This window comes from Dipodomys spectabilis, unplaced genomic scaffold, assembly GCF_019054845.1.
Source record: "Dipodomys spectabilis isolate Male_0828 unplaced genomic scaffold, ASM1905484v1 ptg000273l, whole genome shotgun sequence".
NCBI lineage: Eukaryota > Metazoa > Chordata > Mammalia > Rodentia > Heteromyidae > Dipodomys > Dipodomys spectabilis.
This window is the reverse complement of record NW_024870950.1, coordinates 2,829,259-2,855,112: the sequence shown is the minus strand read 5'-3', so window position 1 is coordinate 2,855,112 and position 25,854 is coordinate 2,829,259. Positions and strand designations below refer to the sequence as shown.

The following is a 25,854-nucleotide window of genomic DNA, read 5'->3' as shown; positions in this document are numbered from 1 at the left end:
TCCACAGATGCAGACAGAACTTGAGATGAGAGGGAACGGGGAGGAAGGGAGGAGAGCATTCTTCCGAGGGAAAGGACGGTCTCGTTCCACCACTGAGCTTCTCTTTGTAGAGTGGATCCTGAGCAGCCCTTCGGCTAATGGCAGAAACCTACGAATAATTCCCAGTTCCGAGAAGCCCGCCTCTTACTGGAGGATCGGAGTCCTATAGGCTGACCAGTCTGCGCGCGGCACTCCGATTGGAAGCGGTGACTGCCCATCAAGCTTCCACCCCACGAATCCCAGCACTTCTCGGGGGTTGAGAGGGGGTCTCAGGTCCGAGGGAGCACACTTGCGGGTGCTACAGACCTATCGATTAAGGCTGCAAAATCCTCCTGTGCAAAGAACAGACTGAGACCTGTGGTTCTGACCAGGGAAACGTCAGTCAAGCGGTGGGCGGGTGCAAACAGCAGCCCAAGCACAGGTAAGGTACAAACTGGGCGGAGGGAGCGGCCGGATTCCTCCTGATTGGTCCAAAAAGGGGGTGGGCCCTCCCTCTCGACTCCGGGATTGGCTGAGCGCGGGCCACGCCCCCGCACGCCAGCAGCCCTCCGCGCGAAGCGGGTCGCGCTTGGTCCGCTTCACGTCTGCGGCGGGTTCGGCGGGAAGTGGCTGCTGACGAAAATCGTCGGGTACCGGGTCAGCTCCGACGCGGACCCAGCAGAGACACGGGGAGGGACGGGCCGCGGCGGGAGTCGGGCGCCCCCGCGAGCATAGACCGCTCCCTCGCCGCCGGAAGTGCTTGCGGCGTGCGGCGTCCCAGCCGGAAGTGTGGCAAATTCCCAGCAGGACCCGGAAGTGTGGAGCAGGTGCGGCTCCGGGAAGTGCCGGTGGCCGGCCGGTGGAGATTCGGGGTGGACACAGGTGTTTGTGTGTCTTCATCTGTGAGCCGCGGCGCGCCCGGAGCCCCCGCGTGTCCGGGGTGCGGGTTATTGCGAAGGTCCCACTGTCTGGGGAAAGCCTGCGCTGGGGACGCGTGTGATGGGGGGGGGGGGGTCCCCTGTAAAAGCGTCTAAGAAGTTTCTTTTGCTGCCCCTCGACCCCTGCAGGGATGTGCAGATGGAGGCCGGAGGAGACACTGCTGTCCCGGGCCCCGGGGGCGCCGAGGACGTGGAGGACACGCGGGGCCCCAGTGAGGAGGCCGGGAACGCTGCCGGGGATCACCCGGGCCCACCCGATCCTGGAGACCCGGCCCCGGGGGAGCCAGGTACAGCCCCCTCCTCACCTCCCACCCTCACACACACACAGACCGGGGTCCTAGGAGCAACCCCTGGGGGTTGTCACTGTTAGGCGAGGTGGGGAGTTCGTGGGAGACCCGTGAGGAGCCTCAGGGGCTGAAGGAAGGAGCTTGGACCGCAGCTGGGTAGACTCACTGAGAAACGAAAAGGGGAAGAGAAGAAAATCAGAGTGTTGTCGGTCGATGTTCCCTCCCCTACACAGTGCCATGGTCCTGCTTGGATCAGTGAATGAGTAAAAGAATGGGGACAGAGGAGGGACTATTCATTAATGAAGTGATAGGGAGAAATAGGAAGTTAAGTCATTGCATCGGGAAAAGGGATCCCCTGGAGGTCAGGGACCATTCATAGTTTACATCCTCGGAGATACTGGTGTGGGGGGGCAAGTGTTAGCGGGCATTTATGGTGATTGATAGGACAGGAGAATTAAAAGGATATTTGGAGAATCAGGTGATCAGTAGGGGAAGATTTGACCTGCTTAGTGGATACGTACCAGTTGTCATTGGGGAAGTTGATGGGAGTGATTGAGAATCCTTGCTCATTTATTATTTTGGAATCAGTGGATGTTGATGGGACCATTGGAAAGGATTAGTAGGCATCACTGAGAACAAATTGGAAGCCCTTTCAGGACTTAATTGACAGGTAAAGGCAATGACTGAGGGGAGGTAGTTGGGGTTTTTTGTTGTTGTTATTTGTTTTGTTTTGTTTTTGTAACAGGAGTTGTCCGTGAATAACATTGAGAGAATATGAGGTCATTGGGATTTCCTGGGCAAATTACAGCAACATAGCTTCTAACGGATAATAAGTGACAGCTCTTGATGAGGCAGTAAACATCAGTAGGAATAAATGGTAGTGTAAGGGGAAGAAGCGGTGGGAATCTTTGAAGCAGTGGGTTGTATGAAAGCTACTGACAGTCATGGAGAAGGGCAGTGGAGGTCATCATAGCCCTGTGTGTTAGTGGAAGTTCATGGTTGTCGTTAGTAGAAGAAAGGGTAGATAATGGTGTTAGCTAATTTGTAGATGGGGCAGTCAGTGAAAGTCATTCATATGGGTTTGGTTGGGATGTTATAATGTATCTGTGGAAGCAAATGGGGTTCAGTGACTGGGGATGGGGGGGACTCGGCGATCTGGGTGACATCAAGAGAACTAACATCACTGAAAATATATAAATGCTTGACTGCAAGAGTCAATGGGAGGAGACTCATTAGCGATCAGTGGACATCAGTGGGAATAAAGGGGTTAGGGAAATCAGAAGTTGGGGAAATGATATATAGAGAGATAGTCATAGTGGTCAGTGGTATAGATATCAGGAGATAGGGGATCAAGGGGACTATTGAAGGCAAAGGAATCCCAGTGCCCAGTGCTTCCGCAGTTCAATCAGAAGCAATGGAACGCTTTGAAGACTTGGGGGTAGCCATTGTTGCCAAGGGAATAATTAGATTGAGACACAGCAGTGAGTGACAGTGAGTGCCAGTGACAGCATATTGGGTCACTTGGCCACTGGACCCTTCAGTGTGAGTGGACATCATTTCCGAGGTCCCAGTCATCAATTGCTGGGAGTCACAGCCCACTGAGTGTCAAGGGAGATACCCCTCAGCAGGCTGAAGTTGGTGGGGGGCTGGAAACAATTGATGGATTCGGGGGAACATGGGGTCAGTGGGAATCCACCTGCAGATGACTTGCCTTTCAGAGTCCGAGGCCAAGGATGAGCTGTCCAACCTCCTGTCGCCACTGCCCATGTCGGAGGCCCCGGCAGACACCTTTGAGCCAGAAAGGACTGCAGCCTCCGACAGTGTTCCCATTCACGGCCCTGACATCGGCTCTGGAGGCCAGGGCGGGGACCCCAGTGACGAGGACTGGCGCTGCCAACGGAAGCATGTGTTTGTACTGAGCGAGGCTGGCAAGCCGATCTACTCACGCTACGGCAGCGTGGAGGCATTGTCAGCCACCATGGGGGTGATGACAGCCCTGGTGTCCTTTGTGCAGAGCGCCGGAGATGCCATCCGTGTCATCTATGCCGGTAAGTGAAGGGTAGGGGGTGTGACTGGGAATGTGTCTGGGAGGGCTGGGGATCTGTCTAACGAGCCGTGGCTAGATCTGCCTGCCTACCTGAGCCACTGTCCAGCCAACAGAGGTGAGCTGGAGTGAGTAGGCAGCCCGCCAGGGGTCTTCACTGAAGCGCCCCTCTCCCCGCCATAGGCCTTTCCTGATCTGTCTCTCCCCTGACCTGCTCCTTCCCTCTCCCAGAGGACCACAAGTTGGTGTTCCTACAGCAGGGCCCACTGCTGCTGGTGGCCGTGTCTCGGACTTCCCAGTCAGCAGCACAGCTGCGGGGGGAGCTGCTGGCTGTGCACGCACAGATTGTGAGCACATTGACACGAGCAAGTGTGGCTCGCATCTTCGCGCACAAGCAGAACTACGATCTCCGCCGCCTGCTGGCAGGCTCAGAGCGCACCCTGGACCGGCTTCTGGACAGTGTAGAGCGAGACCCAGGCGCCCTGCTCCTGGGTGCTGTGCGCTGTGTGCCCCTGGCCCGGCCACTGCGGGAAGCACTGGGCACACTGCTGCGGCGTTGCACAACACCGGGCCTGGCCCTGTCAGTGTTGGCAGTTGGTGGCCAGCTGATAACAGCAGCTCAGGAGCGCAATGTGCTGGCCGAGTGCCGGCTGGACCCCGCGGACCTTCAGTTGCTGCTTGACTGGGTGGGTGCCCCAGCCTTTGCTGCTGGTGAGGCCTGGGCACCAGTGTGCCTGCCCCGCTTCAACCCCGATGGTTTCTTCTATGCCTACGTGGCACGCCTGGATTCTATGCCAGTCTGCCTGCTTCTGCTTGGCACCCAGCGGGAAGCCTTCCATGCCATGGCTGCCTGCCGGCGAATGGTAGAAGACGGGATGCGTGCCCTCGGGGCCCTGCGAGCCCTTGGAGAGGCTGCCAGCAACCCCAGCACCCACTGGTTAGGTGCCTCGGCCTACAGCGTGCAGGCTGTGGGGGCGCCCGGCCTCCGGCACTTCCTCTACAAGCCACTGGACATCCCTGACCACCACCGCCAGCTGCCTCAGTTTACCAGGTGGGCCCTGTGCAGTTGGCCAGGTGGGGAGACATCCTCTAACTGGGAGGGCCAGCCTCGTAGGCATGTCTCATGGGAGACAGCTAGTTGTGTCCTGGGGTTGGGAACCCTTTTTCTTGCCAAGGACTGTCATGCGGATATTGATAATGTCAGTTATGGGCCATACAGGATGATCAGTACAGGCAGATAGCCTTGGTTAGCTGACAGGAAATAACAGAGCAGTCCTGTGTCTGCTCCGTCATGCACCAAATGATTTCTAGTGGTTTCCCCACCCTTACCCGAGGGAAAGAATAGTTCTCTGATAATGGAGGTTCGACCACCAATGGAAAGGAGTCCCAGTCTAGTGGCACAAAGGGCCTAGTACTTAGGGAACCCCTGTTTCACGGGGAAAGCTTGGCCTCCAGGCTGCTGAGAATCCTCAAGTCTAGTGGTGGAGGCTCAGCCCCTCTCCCCCGCTACTTAACTGAAAGCTCTAGATGGAGAAGAGATAAGCCAGCCAAGAAGGCCCCTAACTCACCTTGCCCTCTTCCTCCCTCCATCATGGCAGCCCTGAGCTGGAGGCTCCCTACAGCAAAGAGGAGGAGCGGCAGCGGCTGTCTGACCTGTACCACCGGCTGCATGCCCGCCTCCACAGCTCCTCCCGACCCCTGCGCCTCATTTACCACGTGGCCCAGAATGAGACACTGCTGGCCTGGGTGAGTTGAGTCGGAGCCTCACATGATGCATTCCCCACTAATACATCCTTTCACTAATGGCGTCATTCAGATTCCACCAACTGCTCCATGACCATGGTCATTTTACTGGTCCAGTGTCCAGTCCAGCATCATCAGCAAAAGCTTAGCCGACAACACCATCCTACTACTACGTACTTTCCACAACCTAAGACCTTGCTGCTCTGTGCAGCTTCTATATTCATGTTGCTTTTTCCCCTTCGGTAGGCAGAAACCTTTTAGCAAACATCCCTTGAATTTTCCCATTCAAGTCCAGGAATTTTCCCATTCAAGTCCATGACTGAGTCACCCAGCACTTTTTGACTACTATGGATTGTGTCTCATGTTGTGTGCTCTATCTGGAGTTTCCTTTCTGAGTTCCTGCCTCCCTCTCTTGTGGCTCTGTTCAAGAGTAGTTCCCAAGGAAGCCCAGTCAAGGTGACCCCATGGGAAACGAAGTCTCTGGTAGTTTATTAAGTAACTCATTGTACATTTGTGGGGGGGCGCGGGGGGGGGCCTTGTTTTAGGCTGGGGATTTTATTTTGATTTTTAAAACTTTCACTTCAAGTAATTTTCCACTTAAGAAGTTGCCGATCTAGTTTTCAAAAATTAACACGAAGAGGCCCTTTCACTTCATTTCTCCAAAAGTCAACATCTTACAAAATCACAGTAACTTACCCAACCAGGAAGTTCCCATGGCTGCAGTTCACTGTCAATCTACACACTTGGTTTACATTCCACAACTGACCATTTGTATCATTTTAATGGTCCAGAATGTGATCCTGGGATCACATACGGGGATTTACTTATGGTGCCTCCCTTGTCTCATTTATTCTGGAACAGTTCCCAGTCTTTTTGTCTCATGGCATTGGAACTGATGAAAGTCAGTTTGTAGAGTGCCCCTCAGTGGTGTTTTTCTCATAGTATGTCATGATCTTATTGAGATCTCCCTTTGGGCAGAAATCACCCCAAAGTGATGTGTACCTTTCTGTACATCTTGTTGAGAGCATATGATGTCAGTATGTCCTGTGGATGATATATTATGTCAGTGTGTCCTGTGGATGATGTCAGGCCTGGCCACTTTGTCAAGGTGGTGTGCTTCACATTTCTCCACTGCCAAGTTAGTATTTTCCTCCTTGTAATTAGTACATGCTTGTCAGTTATGATTACTATACCAATGTCATGTCTTTCATCATTCTTTTCACTCACTCGTAATAGTCATTACTTACTTGGACTTGAAACGGTTAATAGTCTGTTTCCCCAATGTTGCTTTCTAACTCCACCCTCCTTTCTAATTTTATACTTTGAGATTCTAAGAAGGAAGAATTTTCCTTCTTCTGTTTATTTGTTAAGATTTTCATACTATATAAATGTGGTTTCATGGATTTGTGCTTAATTTAGCGGGCTAGAATATCTTTTCTAACATGTATTTTGGTGCTGAATTTGTCTCTGATTTAGCTAGTGGGAGTCCTGCATTAGCCAAAATGGGACCTGTGTCTCTCTTAATGCATTCCTGTTAGCTTACATGCAGTCCTAGACTCTGCCATTTTTCCAAGAAATCTTCATGCTTTTTAGTAGAGAATAACATTCAGAGAGCAAAATATTAAATCAGGTGGTCAGGAGAGACCTCCGTAATGGGCGGGCCTCCAAGTGGAGAAAAGAGGTAGCGGGCCACATGGTTATCTGCAGGAAGAGGACACCTAGCAAAGGGAAAGGACTCTGCCAATGCTGCCAGGATTGCCAAGGCCCCCTGTGCTTGAGGGACAGCATGGTGAGGATGAGCTGCAGCAGGAGAGAAGGGCGGCAGGTGAATAAGGGCAGGGGAAAAGTACTGCTGACCCATGGAATCGGGTCTTCCAAGTTGTTGTGAAGATAGAACTTGTGTTCCTCTTAGATTACTCCTTGGCTATAAATAATGAAAACTGAGATGTGTAGAGCAGGAATTGCTCACTCACTGTGCAGCTCTATGACTTTTATCCCTTTCTCACAGATAAGCAAACCAAGGGCTCTCAACAGTAACATATAGCACCTGGCTTACTCTGTTTTTTAAATTTGTTTTCTTTTTTCCAGTCCTGGGGCTTGAACTCAGGGCCTGGGCTCTGTCCCCGAGCCTCTCTGTGCTCAAAGCTAGTGTTCTACCACTTGAAACACAGCACCACTTCTAGCCTTTTCTGTGTATGTGGTACTGAAGAATCAAACCCAGGGCTTCATGCATGCTAGGCAAGCATGCTACCACTAAGCCACATTCCCAGCCCCCTGGCTTACTCTTGCCACAATATTACCCACTAACCTGCCTTAGTTGAGAGTCCATTCAGCCCCAGGTCGGAGTTGATGCCATCTTCATCTCCCAAGCTTCAGGATGCAAACCTAGGACTGGGTTTCAGGGGACAGGACTGTCCATGGCTCACTCTAGCCCATCTGATTCTGTCTCCTCCCAATCCCTCCAGGTGACTTCCAAATTCGAGCTTTATACATGCCTCAGCCCCTTGGTGACCAAGGCAGGTGCCATCTTGGTTGTGACTAAACTGCTGCGCTGGGTGAGGAAAGAGGAGGACAGGCTCTTCATTCGTTACCCACCCAAATACTCCACACCTCCAGCCCCGTCTGCAGACCAAGCTCCCCACAATGGCTTCTTCACGGGACTCTAAATGATGGAGCTCCCAGACTGTTGGGAGCGACCATTTTTGTCTGTTACCTTCTGTCCCCACCCTGGAAACCTGGATGGGGATCCATCTGTGACTAGTCCCTATCTCCATGGACAGTTGGGGACAAATTGAGGATGTTCCCACACCTGGGAGATGGGCAGCAGCAGCCAGGGGCAAAGGCTGCCTGCCTTCTTTCACCCTTCATGTATCTGCACCTCTGGGAAAGCCTTCAGTCCTTTTCCCCTCCCTCTCCTGGACCTGCTGGACTTGGATGTTACTCTAGCCTGCCAAGGGCTTCCCCTCCAACATGCTTCAGAAGTCTGGGACTCCGAGGGTGATCCACAGAGGTTCTAGAAGGGGGAGAACAGAGGCCTGAGAGTATTTTAAAGAGAAAATGACACAAAAGGCCTAAACTCCAAGCCCCATTAAGTTATTCCTTGCCCTCCCTGTAATTCAGTTCATTTTTTGCCCTTCCACAAAAACTGGGCCCCATCATCTTGAGGAGGAGGCTGGCTGTCAACTAGGACACAGAGCACATGGCTTCTCCCTACAGTGGCTGAGATCTGGACTCTACAAAGTAGAGAGGTGTACGTAGCTTGTAAAGCCCTTCTTCCCCGTGAAACCGAAGTGACTTTTTCTTCTAGGCTCCTTAAAGAAGATTTATAAACAGAAAGGGTTGAAACTCTCAAGTACCACATGGTTCATTCACATTGTCCCCAACTTAGCCTACAACAAAATAAGCAGTCTAAAGAGGGTGAGGCCTTCCTAGACTGGTGTGTGTGTGCCTAACTCTCACTCCCCCACCGCTCCATACCCTACCACTGCCCTTGTTCATACGGTCGAGGGCGCGTGCGCGTACGCATGTGTAAGGTCAGCCGGGGCGTGGGATGTTCTGCGCCTGCTCAGAGCAGAGCATCCGGTTTCCTGGACGCTGGTATTTCTGGATTACGTAAGCCTAGCACGCATGCGCGCTGCCTCCCACTGTCACGTCACGTGCCCCACCTGCGCTCCTGCGCAAGCCCCCTGCTGGAAAACGGCGGGGAAGCCGGAGCCTTCGGAGGAGAAGTGGCGGGAATCCCCGGAGGAGGCGTCCACGGAGGAGGCGGCGGCCGCAGGTACCGGGGGACAGCGGGCTGCGCCCCTCTCCCGGCAGAGGGGAGGGAGGGCGTTGTTGTTGTTTTTTTAAATAAGGTTTTAAGCGTTTTAATATCAACACTTTTAACCGTTCCACGAGGTGGAAATAAATGAGAAGCACCTTGTGATGTGGCCCGGACGGACTCGAGGGAGGGCTCCCCGGATCCACGGCCTACGCCGGTCCCTCCGCGTGCCTCGCTTTCAGCCGGGGAGGACGGGGTGCGCGCGCGCGCACACACACACACACACGGTGCGCGCGCACACACACACACACACACACATACACACCCCGCGGCCCAGCCCCCAGCCTGGACCCCGCTTCACTCAGCATCTCCGTGGAGAATGGCCGCGCCTCCAGGTGTCTGTGACTTGTTTGCCCTGAGCGGGGCCGAGGAGGGGCGTCCGGCCTAAAATCCAGCCGAAAGATCTCCCAGCGCAGGGCCCGCTGGGCGCCGCGCTAGCCTACGGTTTTCTTCTCTCTTTCCACTCTAGAAAGCTTCACAGTGTACCGAAGTAGAGGGAAAGTAGCGTGAACACCCAGCACGCTTCACTCTGCTTCAACAGAGGACCTTGTCTGCCTCTTTGTCTCCCCCGTCCCACACGTTCTTTAAACCACTATATTCACAAACACGGAAGCTTGCATCTGGTAAGACCTATCCATGCAAAAAATCAAAATAATGATGGGCTGTTTGTGTAATTTCCAGTCCTTGGATGTGAGCTCTATTAGAACAGAGACTTGATCACTATTTCCTCAACCAAGGCCTGATGAGTATATAGACGATGCTCAGGAATTTCTTAATGTGTAACTAATGCAGCCACTTTAATCCAGAGTTTGTCTTAGGTTAGAGCCACAGGTGACAGACTGTCAAAAAAAAAATGATACAGATGAAATACAAAGAGATTCCATTAAATGGGTCTCCAAGAATGTTAAAACAAATTTTGATGATGACCTTGAGGATTCCTCACAGCCAAAGTTAGGATTACTTTCCTCAGCAATAGAGAAAATATATATATATATATATATATATATATATATATATATATATATATCAAATTACCAATACTAATCCATCAGATTGGTGTTGTATAAAGGGAGGGATATTACCAGCTCTGATGACTGGTGAAGCAGGTTGTCCCTTGCCTCACTGAGACTGGACCAGCGAAGGATTCACTAGGGGCAGGCTGACAGGGTATTTTGGTATCTGAAGTGCCGCTCCACACCTGCAGCCACCATGCTAGGTCATCAAGAGAGTTCACAAATGTGAGGACCAGGTGTGGTCAGTGGCGTGTCAAGGAAGACTAAACACAAGGAGGAACCAAGAGAAATGGCCAAGTTTCAGGACCCCCGTGCCTGCAGCAGAAGGCCTGTGAGCTAGACTGGTGTGCTAGTCATAAAAAAATAATTGTAAGTGGATAAGATCATTTTCCCAGGCACAGAATGAGAACTCATATTTTTATTAGTGAAAGCCTAGCTGAGATTGAAAAAAAGGAAGAAAAGGGATTACTCAGTACAGCCTTAGAGTGTTACACAGTATAAAGTGTCTGAATGATCAAGGCCTAACAACTATGGACGGTGGACAGGGATGGGGGAGGAAGGGAGCAGGACTGAAGGCATTTTTTGTGTGTGATATATCATTTTATTTTTCCTTAAGGAAAATATGGGTAGTGCTATCTATGTTACTTTAAACTCTAAGGGGAAAAGAGGGCAATTTTTTGTCATCTGAGGATTACAGGTTAATAGCAAGTGATATTAAAAATCTGATTTTGTTGTTTGTCTGGCTCTTGCTTGGTAGATTTCCCTCTGTAATAGGAAATGCACACTAGTAAATTAAATAATTATTAGTGAATCACAATGTCTGAAACTTGGGGGTTAGGGACAGATGGAGTATCTGTCCCAAATGGGAGCAATGTAGCCTATTTCTACAACTTTTGTGTACATCTGAAGTTATTTCAAAATAAAATGTTTAAAAGGGGGCTTGTACTCCACAAGTGGTTGTGTAATATGGAATTTTTTAAAATTTGTATCACGATAGTAGGTTTTTTAAAGGTGTACTCATTCACCCATGGCCTTCTCATGATTAGTCCAGAAGGGGGAAAAAGCAGTAGAGAGGAAAAACACAGAAGGAGCTCTTTCAGAAATAGTTTGAAAAGCTAGCTGCAAAAGACAGGTAGGGGCAATTAGGGAAATTCTGTCTGATGATCATTAACCTTTCTCTAACAGTAAATGACAGGAAACAAATGTTCACCAGCAGGAGACTGCTTTGAAATGATTGTATATATGTGCAATGGAACCTTGTGTCACTGGTAAAATGAACAATTGAAAATGTCACCGGTGTACGTGGTCAAGTGCAAAATACAAGATTGTATAACACAGTACTATTAGAAGGAAAACAGCTGAGGAACTTGGGGTAGAGGGAGGTTTTCCCAGTCCACAAGTGCAGAAGCACTTCTGCAGTCAGTTTGGCAACTGTATGCATTTGTACTCTGCCCAATTTTCACTGAAGTGGAGTGGCTCGTTGGCATTGGACCTTTCATAACTAACTTTAATGGTTTAAGATTTTCCTGTGTTTTGTAGTTTGAATTTTAGAAGTAACACGGGCTTATGTTGTATATTTAGTTTAAAAAATGCACATTGTTCTCAATCAGAATTTAAAGAAGACCTATACACAGTAATTATTTGAGGTAGACATGAAGCCCTTTTTAATATAAGGGTCTCCCTCTCCCCCATTTTCTCCTTTGCAGTTTCTTTGTTGAAGAAACCAGGCTGTGCTGAGCATTTCCAGGGACATAATTTGACATGTTCATCAGCCCTTTGGAACCTGCCTAGCATAGTTCTATTTTTGTGTTTGTGTTTGTGTGGAAAAGACACCTCTCATAAGAAGTGTCAAGATTCTTCCATCAAAAGGTTTGTAACATCCAGTTGTCCTTTTTCTTTTTTCTTTTTTTCTTTCTTTTTCTGGTCCTGGGACTTGAACTCTGGGCCTGGGCGCTGTCCCTGAGCTCCTTTTGCTCAAGGCTAGCACTCTACTACTTGAGCCACAATACCATGTCTGGCATTTTCTGTGACTAATTGGAGATAAGAGTCTCATGGACTTTCTGGGCTTCAGATATCAGTTTCCTTAATAGCTAGAATTATAGGCATGAGCCACTGGTATCTGGCCCTTTTTCATGTTTTAATGTTAGTAGCTGTGAATATTCGATGTGAAGTCTTTCTGCCCTATTGCATTGGTAAGAGCTTCATATTGACCTTCAGCAATGACAGCAGCAATAATGCATCCTCTCCCCGCACCTCTGAGTTTTATGAAGGAAATTCTGGGAGTGTTGCCTTTTGACCCCTCCTGAATGATTAGGAGCCTGATTCATCAGTCACACCATGAACTTCAGAGAACAAAAGAAGGTTCTTAAAGGCTCTTGCTCTGGCTGGAAACCAAAATCTTTACTTGGCTTGAACTCTGGCTTAGAGGTGTGCACTGAGATCATAGGGACTTCCTGCCATTCCAGTGGCCCTGGGTCTTTTCTTCGGTCCCTTCTCATTCCCAATGAGTCCTATAATCTGGGTTTTCCTCTCCACAGGGCAGGCCAAGTCTTCGAAGATGAATGAAGACTTGCTGGCCACGGTGAAAAAGCTGCAGAAAGGTCCTGTGTCTTGTGTCTGTGCCTTGCCCTGGTGTATTAGGTCCAATGGCTCAAAACCCAGCCTCCTCAACCCATATCTGGGGGGCGGGAGGGGGGGTGACGTGGGGAAATGATCCCATTTCCTTTACTCCCTCATAATCCCATCCTGTAAGCCCAAACACAGACAGCCCATGGTTCCTGATGTTTAAGAGGATGGAAAAGCATGCCCTGACTTCTTATGTACACACACACACACACACACACACACCACAACCACCACACACACACACACACACCACAACCACCACCACCACACACCATATCATCCATTTTCCTGACTTGCTGTTTTTAAATTCTTAACTTTTTAGATTTTTTTTTTTTGGTTTGTGTTGTTTAAGAATACATTCATGGGCTGGGAAGGTGGCTCAGTGGTAGAGTGCTTGCCTTGCATGCATGAGGCCCTGGTTCGATTCCTCAGCCCCACATAAGCAGAAAATGCTGGAAGTGGCGCTGTGATTCAAGTGGTAGAGCGCTAGCCTTGAGCTGAAATGCTGAGGGACAGCGCTCAGGCCCAGAGTTCAGGCCCACGACATACCAAAAAAAAAAGGAATACATTCATGGATGTAGATTCTTTCTTCCTATGGCAAAGGGCAATGCAGATGGCTTTGACCTTGGGGTGCCCTTGGCTTTGCTGGGGAGCTGGCTGGCTTCCAGGCTGGAGCAGAGTGCAGCTGGTGCTGGAGGTTGGTTAGAGCTTAGCTTCCTCAGCTTCACCTGCTGTCATCCATGGCTCCAAGCAAAAGGGAACCTCCCCCTCCACGCTCCCCCCCCCACTCGCACTGTGGCTGCACGTGGGATGGTTGCCTGCACTAAAGTTCACAAAGAGATTGCTGGAAGCAAATCTTAGAAACCCACCCTGACCATCAGCAGTTAAACAAAAGACCTGGGATTTTTTTTTTTTTAATCAGTCATGATCGGTACCATGGACAGAGCTCTGTCTTTAGAAGTATGCAGAGTTGATGACCTGGGAAAAAGCAGGATGGGAGCTGATTAACTCCAGAATGTTTTAGGGGTTGACAGTGAGACCCAGCAGGGGTAGGGTGGCTTTAAGCCCCACCTCTGTCACCAACCTGGAGAGGGACGAGGAGAAAGGCTTCTCCCTACAGTGACAACTCTGTCGCTGGGGAATATACAAGGTGCCTCCGGCCACATAAAGCAGAGTTTCCTTCGGTTCAAGCGGATTCCACATTGCCCGGATGACAGTTGTTCTGCCCAACTCTGACTGCCTGGGGGCAGATGGGAGGTCACTGCTGTGATCACACCCCGCACTGATCTGTGAGCTTCCCACTCTGGCCCAAGAAGCTGCCCAGACTGGCCTCCAACCACGCCAGCCCCTCGCCTCGCGTCTTAGGAGGTGCCCATTACCTTCCTGCTTTTTACACCCATCTCCCCTTCGCAGCAGGCACTGCCACCCAGATTGACCTCCATCTCTTCATTGGACATCCATCTCCCCACCCAGAATACAACTCCTGTCCGGGCCTCTCCCAGGCCCCAAGCCACAGCTCAATAAATACCAAGTGGTTGACAGTGACAGAGCCCCAGTACCAGCATACAGCCCTCCTCCCTCTGCCTGGGCCACAGGGCCTCTGCCAGGCTCAATCTGTTTTTCTTCTCTCCAGAGGGAAGCCTGGAGCCTCAGATCAAGGACCTGATTAACCGTATTAATGAGCTACAGCAAGGTAAACTTGGGGACTCCCCCCACCCCGCTCCACCCTGCAGACTGGCCAACAGGAAGGCCCTGGACTTTGAATGCCTCCAACTCCTCATCTCTAAAATCCAAGAGCCCTACCCCTACCCAGGCTGCTAGAAGATGAACACACAGTGTCAGCCTTCCCCAGAGAGCAGTGAGGCCGGAGCTCTGCTAACTCTGTCTTCTTCCCTTTGGCTCAGCAAAGCAGACATCCAACAAGGAACTAGGAGAGGGCCAAACTCTCCAGGAGATCCTGCTTCAACAGCTAGACTCCTGTAAGTGAGATCAGAAGAGGCAGGGACTCTTCTGACCACAGCTGACCGGGCTGTAGGGCCACGCCCTCTCCCTGCAATGCTCCGAACCCACACAATCCAGACTGCCTCTTGATGTGGGACATCATCTCAGCCTTCAGTGCAATCTGGACAAGGCTGCTTTGATGGTCCCACTCTCTTTCTGTCCCTCTCACTCTCCTGCTTGCTTTTGGATTTTCTTCCAAACCTCTATTTTTTTCTTTATTTCCTCTAATGGGACACTTATTTCTTTTTAGACATCCTGTGATGGGTGCATCTAGCATCTAGGGCTGTCCACAGCCACAGAACTGATTTTTTTTTTCTCCCTGACTTTTTGGAAAGCTGAGGAGTATATGGAACTCAGGATTCAAATGACAAAATAGAACACTCAGAATTTGGGGGCTTTAAGACAAATTCATCTTTGTTGGGATGTCTGTCCTTGTGTTAATGAGTAGAGCGCTCAGAATTGGGGGACATTAATATTCTACTTTGTCATTTGTATCTTGAACTCAATACATTCCTCAGCTTTCCAGGAAATCAGGGGGGAAAAAACCAGTTCTGTGGCTGTGGCCAGTGAAAGAAGGGACAGCCCTCGATGCTAGGATGAACACAGGAGCTGCTCTTGACAGAAGCTGTGCATTTATCTTTGTTGGGATGTCTGTCTTTGTGTTGGTCGTCTCCTCCACATAATATTTGTATATTCTTCAGGGCATTGACTCCTGGCAGGGAAGGGTAGAGGGAAGGGGAGGAGGGGTCAGGATGGCCCCCATGGGAGGTGAGGCAAGGCTAGCATGAAGTCTCTTCACCTGGGCTGAACAGAGCATTCTGTGTGGACTTGGACCCCTTCCATCAAGTCCCTGGGGGCTGAATGTGCCACTGTGTTTTCCAGTGAATGGAGAGGAAGCACACCTGGAGGAGGTCTTGAGAAAGAAACAAGGTATTTGCCACTTCCTGTATCCTACCCTGCACTTCACACGGGAACCCACTCTTCCTGAGCAGCCACAGGAGAAGCCCTGAAACCTGAGCTCCTGTCTGTGTGTGTGTGTGTGGGGGGGGGGGGGGTGTCTTACCTCTCCTTAGATGTCTCCTTCAGCTGCTTGTTCATTTCCAGGAGACACCCAGACTCCCAGGGCATTCCACTACCCATTGCAATGTGGGGCTCCTTTCTTTGCTCACCCCCTGTCTCATCAAGAGCTCCTCACGGCACCTCCTTGATTTCCTTCTCTCCACAGAGGCACTGAAGATCCTGCAAGATCACTGGCACAAAAAGAAAAGCAAGGCTCAGTGGTAAGAGGCCCTGCCCAGGTTCTCTCACCTCCCCCTCCAGCAGAGGGGAAAGCATCTCAGTAGGACACATACTCCTCATCTCCTTCTCCAGAAAGTAGAGAGGGAAATTCCTTCTGGCCAGGCACTTGTCCAGTTGCCTCTGATTTTAGGTGGTGGTAAGATTCACTCAAGAGCATAGTCACTCATTATTATGTCATCTTTCCCCACTGATCATCAGCTTCTCTGTGCCCTCCATCTATCCCTCTAGTTTAGGTTCAGTCATTCACTACCTTTCCCATTCATCCATTCACCTACCCCTATATCTGCTCAACTATGCGACTAAGTCACCAGCCAAGTTAGCCATGTCTTCAACTTTGCATCTATCTAACCGTGCATTCATCTTTTCTCCTTCTTTCTTCTTTTTTCTCTTAGTAAGCCATTCTTTCTTTTTTCCCTAACCATCCATCCAGAAATGTGACCATCCTTCTAAAAGTCCTTCCATTGTTTTTCCATCCAACCATCCTCTCTACTCAGCCATCATTCCTCTAGCCAATCACTCATGCAATCAACTGTTCTTTTCACTGTCTGTCCACCCTTCTCTTCATCCTTTGAGCCTTTGCTTAGCACGTTTCTAGGGCCAGAGGCTGATGTTCTCATGCTGCCTGACTTTGTGTGGAGAACTTTGATGAGAGGTAGTGACTGTGTGTACATGATTAACCATGCATGCTCTGATGGATGTTTGTGTTCATGTATTTACTTGCTCTCACAATGACCCTCATAGGAGTTAATGTCACCGTCCCGTCGCTATACCATTTTATGTACGAGGAAACTGAGAACCATGGGTGGATTATATCTAGCCTTCAGATCATGGCTGTAGAATCCATGATGAAAAGAAAAACCACACCTCTTAGGAAGTTTTCTTGGGAAGGCATGAAATGGATAGAGTAGACAACTTGACAGGTTCACACTCACCTGAAGAAAGGTGATGGATGAAGATTGTGAGCAGAGCGCCAACCCCCACTCCCACTGGAGACCTGGGGCGCATCAGGGTGTGCCTGAGGGTGGTCTTTCCCTCCCCAGGAAGCACTTGGTGCAGAACAATGCAGAGCACCTCCCTGACCAGAACGCTCAGATGGCAGAGACCCATAGAGAGGATGCTGGGACACCCCCCAAGCCTGGGTGTGGTGGGCCTTGGGGGGGAGCGTGGGAGTGGGCTGCACAGCTTGTGGGAAGGAGGGGGCACGAATGAGGAACCCCAGATCCAGAGGCTCTGGGCGGCTGGGTATCGGCTCTAAACTGTGATGTCTTGTTCTTGGATGTGGGCCCCAGGTTGGATATGGGAGAGCAGCTGGAGGATCTGATGTACCAGCACAAGGACCTCTGGGAGTTACAGGTGAGCCCGGCTTCTACGTGCCCGCTGCTCAGGCTCAGCACTGTGGGGAGCCGGGGCTCCTTTCTTCCTGCCACCTTTGGTTTTGAATCAGGGCACCCCGCCTCCCCCAGCTTGCTGAAGATGGAGCTGTGGGAAAGCCTTGCTCCAACTGTAGCATTTGCAGCGGGCAGGGCTGTAGCAGGGAGAGGCAACAGTGACCCTCAGGGCAGGGCACAGCCCTTACACACACACACACACACACACACACACACACACACACGGGGAGGCAAACCCAGACGCTAACCGAGAATCCGTGGGGCAGGCCAGGAGCGGGTGACACGTGACTAGAGGGGCGAGGGGCGAAGCTGTGCCTTGTGGGTGCGGTGTGTGGCTTCGGCATTTCCCCAGAAGCTGCCCGAGCGTAACTGGGAGTATTGGATGAGGACAGTGGGAAGAGGTGAATTCTGAGCTGTTCACAGGGCCTCCTTCTGCAGCGGAAGCCGTGCATGCGTTCATAGTTGAATGAATGAGCTGATGTAGTGCAAATTGCCCGAAGCGCAAAGGGGGAGGGCGGTCGGTGTAGCCAGCCAAACGGACAGATGGACAGGCCAGGGGCCTCTGACCTCACAGATGCTGGAACAGCGGCTGACCCAGGAGATTCAGGCCCTGGAGAGAAGCCTGGAGCACCTGCTGGCTGAGAGTGAGGCGGGCGCGGGGCGTGGTATGGGCGTGGCCCGCGCTCCAGGGGGCGGATGGGCGTGTTCATCTCGAGAGAGCGGGGTTGGACGTTTTCAGAGCTTGGGGGCGTGGTCTGAGCTCTAGGGGGCGGGGGCGTGGCCAGCTCGCGGGCGGGCAGCGTTGGGCGTTGTCAAGGCTCTGGGGGCGTGCCTGGAGCTCGGGTTGGGCGTGGCCTCGCTGACACCCCGCCCCCGCAGGGCAGCAGCTCGGCGCGCGGCTGTTGGAGGTGGAGCGCTCGCCGGGGGAGTCGCTGGGCGCTTGCGCGGAGGACAGGTGAGGTTAGGGCCGCGTCCTGTGCGGCGTTCCCAGGCCTCTGTGGCTTGCTCTGTGCCCCCCGCCGACCCCCGCTGTCTTCCCTCTGCGCCTCTCCACAGGCTGCAAGCGGAGCCCGTGTCCGCAGAGGAGAGGTAGGCGCTCAGGGGACGCCGAGGCGCGCGGGGTCCCCGGAGGGGGCCCTGGGGAGCAGGGGTCGGACACCGGGCCCGGCCCGCAGCCTGACCCCGCTGCCCGCAGGCCGGCCGTCGGCGCCCCCGCGCCCGCCTCGAGGAGCGGCTGGAGCCGCAGGTGGAGCTGGCCCTGAGCGCGGCCCGGACCCGCCCGCCCGCCCCGGAAATAAAGACCGCGATTCCCAGGCCCCGAGTCCGTGCTCCCGGCGCCGCTGGGGGTGGGAGCCAGGGCGGGGAGCCGGCGCCGCCTCGCCGCGGGGCCCCCCGCGATTTGCTCCCCGGCGCTCAGCCCCACCGTGGGGCCGGCCCGCGCAGTGCCCTCCTCCTACACTGGTGGGCACCCCAGCCCGGGCCCTCTCAGGCTATGCGGGTGTCCACCTTCCGGGCCGCCAGGGCGTTCCGCTCCACCCCTGTGCTGTTACGTTGGAATGAATGGGCTAGAAAGAAAGCAGCGTGACCAACAGGAGAGTCGTGGGCGGGGGGGGGGGGGGGGGGGTCTGGGGGGCAGGGTGGAGCCGCGCGGGGCCTCCTTTGAATCAGGGCTTACATAGCGCTTGGCACAGCCCGTGTTGGCCTTGGCCATCCTGAACGAACCAGGGAATAAAGTATACTCAAGACCTCCAACTCCTTCCCCTTCTCCAGCCCACATCACACTGAGAAAGCATTCCAAGCTGCCCTCCCCAGCCCCCCTTCATTTCCTTTACTAAATATAGGATTGTTTTTAATGAAAAGCAAAATATTCAAGGCTGGGGAGCTTTATAAAGAAGAAAGGTTTATTTCGGGTCCTGGCTCTAGGTGTACAGGTGTCAGAGGCCACAGGTGGTGGCAGCTGCTTGGCTGTGTCACCACAGGATTCACATGGCAACTTAATCTTGGGGTCTCCACTCAGAGGCCCACCTCTTCACAATGTGGTCAGATTAAGTTGCCGCCTCCAGGTGGGTATTCAGTTTCAAAGCATGGAAACTTGGGAGATGTGTAGCACCATAGCAGTGAGTTAAGATCAAAATCCATTTTGTTCTTCCAAGTCAGATAGCATTTGTTGAGTGTTTACCCTAGCCTTGGCCTCTGGAAAGTCATTGAGAAAGTAGCAGAAACTGTCATGTCAGCTTCTGCCATCAGAGCTTAGGCAAGTCACACTGCCCTGTGAAAAGACCAGCTCAGTAAATAGTAGCAGACACACAATGTGCCAGTGGGAACTACCAGGCCTGAACTGAGGCCATTAGTGTTTTTCTTGGATTCAGTTCCAGTTCTCTGTGTGACCCTCTTGGGAAAATAAAAAATCTCCTACCAACCCAAGAAACTTCCCTATGAAAAGTAGAAGACAAAGAAGAAATTCAAACACAGAAGATGAAATTAGAATGGCCAATAGATACCTGAAGAGATGTTCAGCATCTCTGGCAATAAAAGAAATGCTGACCAAAACAACACTGAGATTCCATCTCAACCCAGTTAGAATGGCCATTATCAAGGAAATAAATAATAACAGATGCTGGCAGGGATGTGACCTAAAGGAACACTTTTACACTGTTGATGGGAATGTAAACTTGTTCAACCACTCTGGAAAGCAATATGGAGGTTCCTCAGCAAACTAAGCACATAGCTTCCCTAGGACCCAGCAGTTCCACTCCTGGACTATTTATACAATTGACCACAAACCAGGCCACACAAAAGCCACCAACGCAACCAAGTTTGTTGCAGAGTTGCTTACAATAGCTAAGATATGGAATCAACCCAGATGTCCCTCGCTGGATAAACGATCAAGAAAATGTGGTATGTATACACAATGGAATTCTATGTTTCCATCAGAAAGAATAATATTGCCCCATTTGTAAGGAAATGGAAAGACTTTGAAAACATTGTATTAAGCAAAGTAAGCCAGGCCCAGAGAAACAGGCTGCATGGTTTCTCTCATACATAGTAATTAGAATATGCCTATAAATCTACATGTAAACACAATGGATAGTAAAAGACAAATAATTACACTTGGACATGATTAATTAAACAGGACTTTAAACATTCATACCAAAGGAGAATATTCTTAGGAGAGGATCACAGAGGCTCAATAGCTATGTGCATATAATCATACAAAATTATGTTCATCGAAATGAACTCCAAGAAATGGAAATGAGTTTTTATTTTACTTCTTGTGTTTTTTTTCATTTTTTTTGTCGTTTGTTTATGCTCTTTTGCCGCTGTTTTTGATTTCTGCACTTTTTATCTGTTTTGGTGAAGGTAAGGGGAAGCACAGAAATGGTGGACAAAGGTGAACTACTTCATTAGGGATACACACTAGACACTATGTTGACAATGAAGTATACAACTTGTGGGGAGGAGGGTGGGGAGAGAAAGAAAAACTGGGAGAAAATAAGGGAAAAGGTGACACTTTTCAAAAAGAAATGTGCTTAGTACCTTACCTATGTAACTGTGACCCCTCTGTACATCACCTTTACAATAAAAACCAAAAAATAATCTGGGTGTCGGTGGCTCACCTGTAATCCTAGCTACTCAGGAGGCTGAGCTCTGAAGATCGCAGTTCAAAGCCAGCCCAGCAGGAAAGTCTGTGAGACTCTTACCTCCAACTAACTACCAGAAAAACGGAAGTGGCACTGTGGCTCAAGTGGTAGAGTACTTGTCTTGAGCTGAAGAGGTCAGGGACAGCGCCTAGGCTCAGAGTTCAATAAAATAAACGAAACAACAAAAACAGAACCCGAGCCCACTGTGCTGAACAACAGCTTGTCCTAAAATAAGCAGACTTGACGCGGTCACATACAATTCACCCAAAATTAGGGCAATCGTTTTAATTTGCTTTCTTCCAAGGAAAGCCACATGATAAATGGCAGCTTTGGATCAGGACAACTGCTGTAGATAGGTTGCTACCCCTCTTTGAGATGAGGGTGTAAACAACCCTGAAGGGATTATTTCAGAGAGATGGTTTCTCAGCCTATAAGGGACTTTACAGGGTCAGGAAGGTTGCAAGAGGCAACCTTTTAGCTTTTGAAAAGATCTGTATGCATTTCAGAGAGAGAGATCAGGAAAGAAGTTAGGAAAGGATGGCGTAGGAAGGCTCTCATTTTAAACAAGGAGAATCCAGCCTTTTCTAGTTCATATTTGCTCCTACAATCATAGGTCAATCATGTCTTTTAAGGCCTTACCTTTTCTGCTGTGTAGGGAGACTGACTGCAGTGCATATCATTTGTTCACAATTGGGCACTCATTTTCAGTCCTGACCTTCCACCTTCAGTCCATCAAAGCTTCTCTTCCCCGGACCATTGTTTGCAATTTGGCTCCCAGTTTCTCATTCCACTGATCCCAAACCCAGTACCCGCACAGCTCCGGACCCCAGCAAAACCAAATGATCAACAGCACAGTCCTGAGAATCATTTCTCTGCTTTGCACGTGGTCTTTTTGAAGTGCCCCTGTCTCCTGTGTGTACCACCACAGAGAGCATGCATAACCACGCTGGGATCCTGTTAGTGTGACGTTTCTGAACGTGGCTCTCCTAGAGAGCAGACACCTTGGTAGGAATAAACTGGAGCCTTCCGGTCTAGAGAAGTCTCCTGTGTGATAGAATTGCTTCTGGGTCAGGTATTTAGGCACAAGGTCATCCACCAGGATAAAGAAGTATCCTGAAAAATATACTGTCTTGAGATGAGGATGAACTAGGAGGTGTTTTTTTTTTTTTAATACCTGTTTTAAGACCTCCACTTGTCCCCATCACAGAAAAGATAGAATTTGTAGCCACGTGGTTGCTATTCTACAAGGTGCAGACCTCAAGACTTAGAGAACATCTGTTATTCATCTGTAGGATGGGCAAGGGATAAGGATGCCAAATGGGACCTGGGTGTTTGCTCCATCCCGGGTCTCCACACGGGTGCCTGCAGAGAGGAGAGTTCAGTCAATTTGGGATGGTGTCCACCCTTGAATCTGCATTGAAATTTTCTTCTGGTTGATAATGTACTCTTGGCATTCTAAACCACCTGCCCCGGCCCCGAGATAAGAACGTCTTGGCTCAGGGAAAGGGGCATGGGATGCCCAGCTTGTGGCGTCCACACATCATTTAGGAACTTACTAGAAATACACTTGAGGGACCCTGCCCCACCCCTTGAACCAGATGGAACCAGGTAGGGTTTCACCAGGCCACCAGCTGGTTCGAATACTGAAGCTTGAGAATCTGTAAACTGTCACAAGAACTGCTCCTGAATGTTCCTTTTTAAAAATCCATTCTGTGGCTTAAGAAAAGAACTGTCAGGTTCAGGCCTGAGATCCTCCTGTCTAGAAGTGTGAATTGGGACACGTAACCTTTCTTTCTGACTTCCCAATGATCTCATTGCAAATCTGAAATTAATTTTTGTTATTTGTCAGTCGTGGGGCTTGAACTCTGGGCCTGGGTGCTGTCCCTCAGCTCTTCCACTCAAGGCAAGCATTTGAGCCACTGCACCACTTACAGTTTTCTGAGTGGTTTATTGGAGATAAGAGTCTCATGGACTTCCCTGCCCGGACTGGCTTTGAACCATGATCCTCAGATCTCAGCCTTCTGAGTAGCTAGGGTTACAGGCTTAAAATGCTAGTTTTAATATAAGAGTTGCTGGGTCAAATAAGACATCAGTTTCCTTCTCTCTCCTCACTGAAGGAATTGGGAAGTATATGCTCTCATGGGAATGACAAATGTGTCTATTCAACCTGGACTCCAGCTAGGAATACGAGATACCTACAAAAAGGGAATGCTCTCTCATTTGCTGAGATCACTTTCTCCAAAGTGTGACAGATGTTACGTGGGCTGTCTGGGCTCTAATTGGATAGCATGCAATCACTTGCAGAAGAGGTTATTCCTTTTGAGATTAAAAACTAAAGTTTCTTAAGAAAATCAACAACCTTATTTTGGTTTAAAATGCCTGAAATACAGACTAAACTTTTAAATGAAATCTTGGATGAGCAACTCCTTTCCACCCCCCCCCCCCCCAATGTAGCATATTTTTTTTTTGTCTTTTGTATTCTTTTCTTTGGCATTAGGGTTTCATATATGGTCACTTTTAAGGATGTTTAAAGATGAGTTTCTGGAAAGATATTAAAGTAATATGAAGGGATCTGACATGGGTATGACAGAATGTTCACCAAGGGTAGTATTCCGTGTATTTCAAGGATCCTCAAAAAAAAAAAACAAAACAAAAAACACTGCAACCTTAAGTCATCAGTCAAGGGGCAAACGGAACTTTTGAACACAGAATGGACAAGGGGTGAACATGAGTAATGGATGTGATGGGCAAACACCTGGGTCAGTGTGCAGAAATCTCAGAAGTTCCTGTAAAATTAAAACAGAATGCATACATGACATTCTTCCAGAGTGTTTATTTTCCTTTAAAACCATCTTCAGACACCCTGATAGACCCCTAGCATTCAGAATGAAGAGGTTGTGGCTTGCTCCTGTTGACCTTCCCCGCAGGCATTTTATTAAAACCCCAGGAAGCTGTTCAGGCAGCGGCTGACAAGTGTGTGCAGACCAGATGTGAGCAGCGGTTGGGATGTGAAGGGAGAGGCGTGGCTGATGTATGTCTGTTGGGAAGGAGGTGTAGAAACTGAGTTCAAATGGAAAGTATTTGCTGTGTTCCAGGCTATTTTTTTCACCAGCTCGGTCACTCTCTTTAGCCACAAGGAAACTGAGACATTGAGGTTTTGAGACTTCTGAGCTTCTCATGGCAAAGAAAGAACCCATGTAAGCTCAGCTCTGTAGACCTCAAAATGACTGCTGGGCTTTCTTCTGAGTGTTGCACCCTTCCAGTTTTGAGTTATAACTTCTTCATGGAAGTCACTACAGTGAAACAGGACACTGAGAATTGTTTCTCCTGTGACTTAGTACCCAGCAAATTAGCCTTTCCCTCCTCTCCTGTCCTCTTCTGTCCTCTCGTTTCTTTTCCTCTCCTCAGTACTCACAGGGATTTGTATTGTATAATGGAGGATGGGTCCAGAGGATATTTGGAAGTAATCAGGGTATTATTGGTGCTGACAGCTTTCTTTTTCCTTTTGAGTTTTCTTACCAACACCAAACAGGATTCAGGCCACCTGGGCCCAGCCCTTCAGGCTCCTAGGTGTATTCTTGAACATTCCACAGGTTTGTGAAATGTGACCGAGAACAGCAGATGGCAGCATGTGCCCAGAGATGCTCCCACCAGCCTTGACTGCCTCCTGTCATATGCAGAGTGAACAGCAGGGGGTGCTGAGGCTCCACCCCTGCATGGAGAAAGGGTCTGGTTCCAAGGCTCTCCCTGTCAGGGAACATCTTCGTGCCTGGACATGCTTTACGCTTCCATGCAGGTGCATACTGTCCCTCATAAGACCTCCGAGCTGAGACAAAGCTTCTGAGCCACCGAAGTTCAGCCATCAGAGACAGTTGTCAGTTTCTTTTTTTTTTTTTTTTTGCCTTCCCTTTTACATTTCAGCCATCACAGGAAGTATCCCACATTAAATACAGATTTCGATGGCAGGATTCATTAGACCTCAAGATCATCCAGGGTAAAAATAAATAAAAAGGATAGGAGTTAGCTGCACTCAATAGAAAAAGATAAAGAGCTAAGACACTGGGCATACTCCTCTGTGCGTGCAATGGTGAGCACAGCTCTGCATGTGAGCCTATCACTCACTCTCAATAGGTGGTTTAATCCACTCATTTCATCTGCCCATGCCTTACACTTCACTGACTCTTTGGTGTCGCTTTCTAATGCGGGTGTTTAGGAGGGAAGTTCAAGCATAGGTCTGGGAGGGCACTTAAGAGTTAACGTACCCAGCTAGTATGCACCAAGGCTCTGGTTGGATTCCCAGCAACAGAGAGAGGGGGGAACATCCCAAATTTATCTGAGATTCCAAACTCTTTTCTATAGCCCCAGCTTCTCCTCCAACCTAGGAACAGCAAGAGAATATCATTCACCCAAGAGGAATTTTGCATCACTGATAATTGTCTTTCTTTTTTTTCCCCCAAATGGAATACCATTGGATTACTTAATACTGCCAAGTGCTGAATAGAAACCTTTCTACTAAAGGCAACTTCGAGTGAAGTGGAATGCAGTGTAGACTTCTGACTTGAATGTCAATTCCCAGGAGCATTGCATAACAGCCCCCCCTTTTTTTGGTAGTCACAGAGTTGAATAAATACAATTATATAAATTTTAAGACAAGGATAAATAAAAATCATCCCATCATTACTACGATGGTAGTAAGATCAAATGTGTGTTCTCAGGTTGAGGTGAACTGGGACCCAATGCTGGCCCAATGGGGTACTCCAGGCTGCAGAAGCACTATGAATCAATATGAGCTCCAAGTGGCGTTAATGAAAGAATACAATTCCAAGTCAAGTTTTGGATGCAATCATGTTTCTCTGCTTTGCCTTGGTCAGATTTCACCTGGTGGTGCTAGTTTGTTGTTGTTTATCAACATTTTGCAGGTATGTCTCGGAACCTGGAGAATTCTTAGAAAAGAAACTGGATAAACTGTTACTATGCTGACCATCGTAGTGAGACCATTGGCTGATGGCTTACACTGGTTCTATACCATAGGTTAAA

The 25,854-nt window shown here is 49.7% G+C and overlaps 2 protein-coding genes across 4 annotated transcripts; both read left to right on the top strand.

Annotated features, from left to right (window-relative positions):
- The first annotated feature begins 675 nt into the window (after window positions 1-675).
- Window positions 676-10,674, top strand: Mon1b (MON1 homolog B, secretory trafficking associated). 3 transcript variants are annotated; one of them, XM_042700915.1, is made up of 6 exons: window positions 676-845; window positions 1,086-1,243; window positions 2,962-3,291; window positions 3,519-4,338; window positions 4,886-5,033; window positions 7,496-10,674. In XM_042700915.1, exons 2-6 carry the CDS (start codon window positions 1,096-1,098, stop codon window positions 7,694-7,696), a joined length of 1,647 nt encoding a protein of 548 aa, XP_042556849.1. In that variant the 5' UTR covers window positions 676-845; window positions 1,086-1,095; the 3' UTR covers window positions 7,697-10,674. The 3 variants fall into 3 exon arrangements, with proteins under 3 accessions (XP_042556849.1, XP_042556848.1, XP_042556851.1); XM_042700914.1 differs by having other exon boundaries at window positions 676-900; XM_042700917.1 differs by lacking the exon at window positions 676-845 and adding an exon at window positions 892-976.
- A 1,730-nt stretch (window positions 10,675-12,404) lies between these two features.
- Syce1l (synaptonemal complex central element protein 1 like) lies at window positions 12,405-18,295 on the top strand. Its single transcript, XM_042700844.1, has 9 exons — window positions 12,405-12,463; window positions 14,122-14,181; window positions 14,393-14,467; window positions 15,372-15,419; window positions 15,715-15,769; window positions 17,078-17,141; window positions 17,751-17,820; window positions 18,056-18,131; window positions 18,233-18,295. Exons 1-9 carry the CDS (start codon window positions 12,421-12,423, stop codon window positions 18,267-18,269), a joined length of 528 nt encoding a protein of 175 aa, XP_042556778.1. The 5' UTR covers window positions 12,405-12,420; the 3' UTR covers window positions 18,270-18,295.
- The last annotated feature ends 7,559 nt before the right edge of the window (window positions 18,296-25,854 follow it).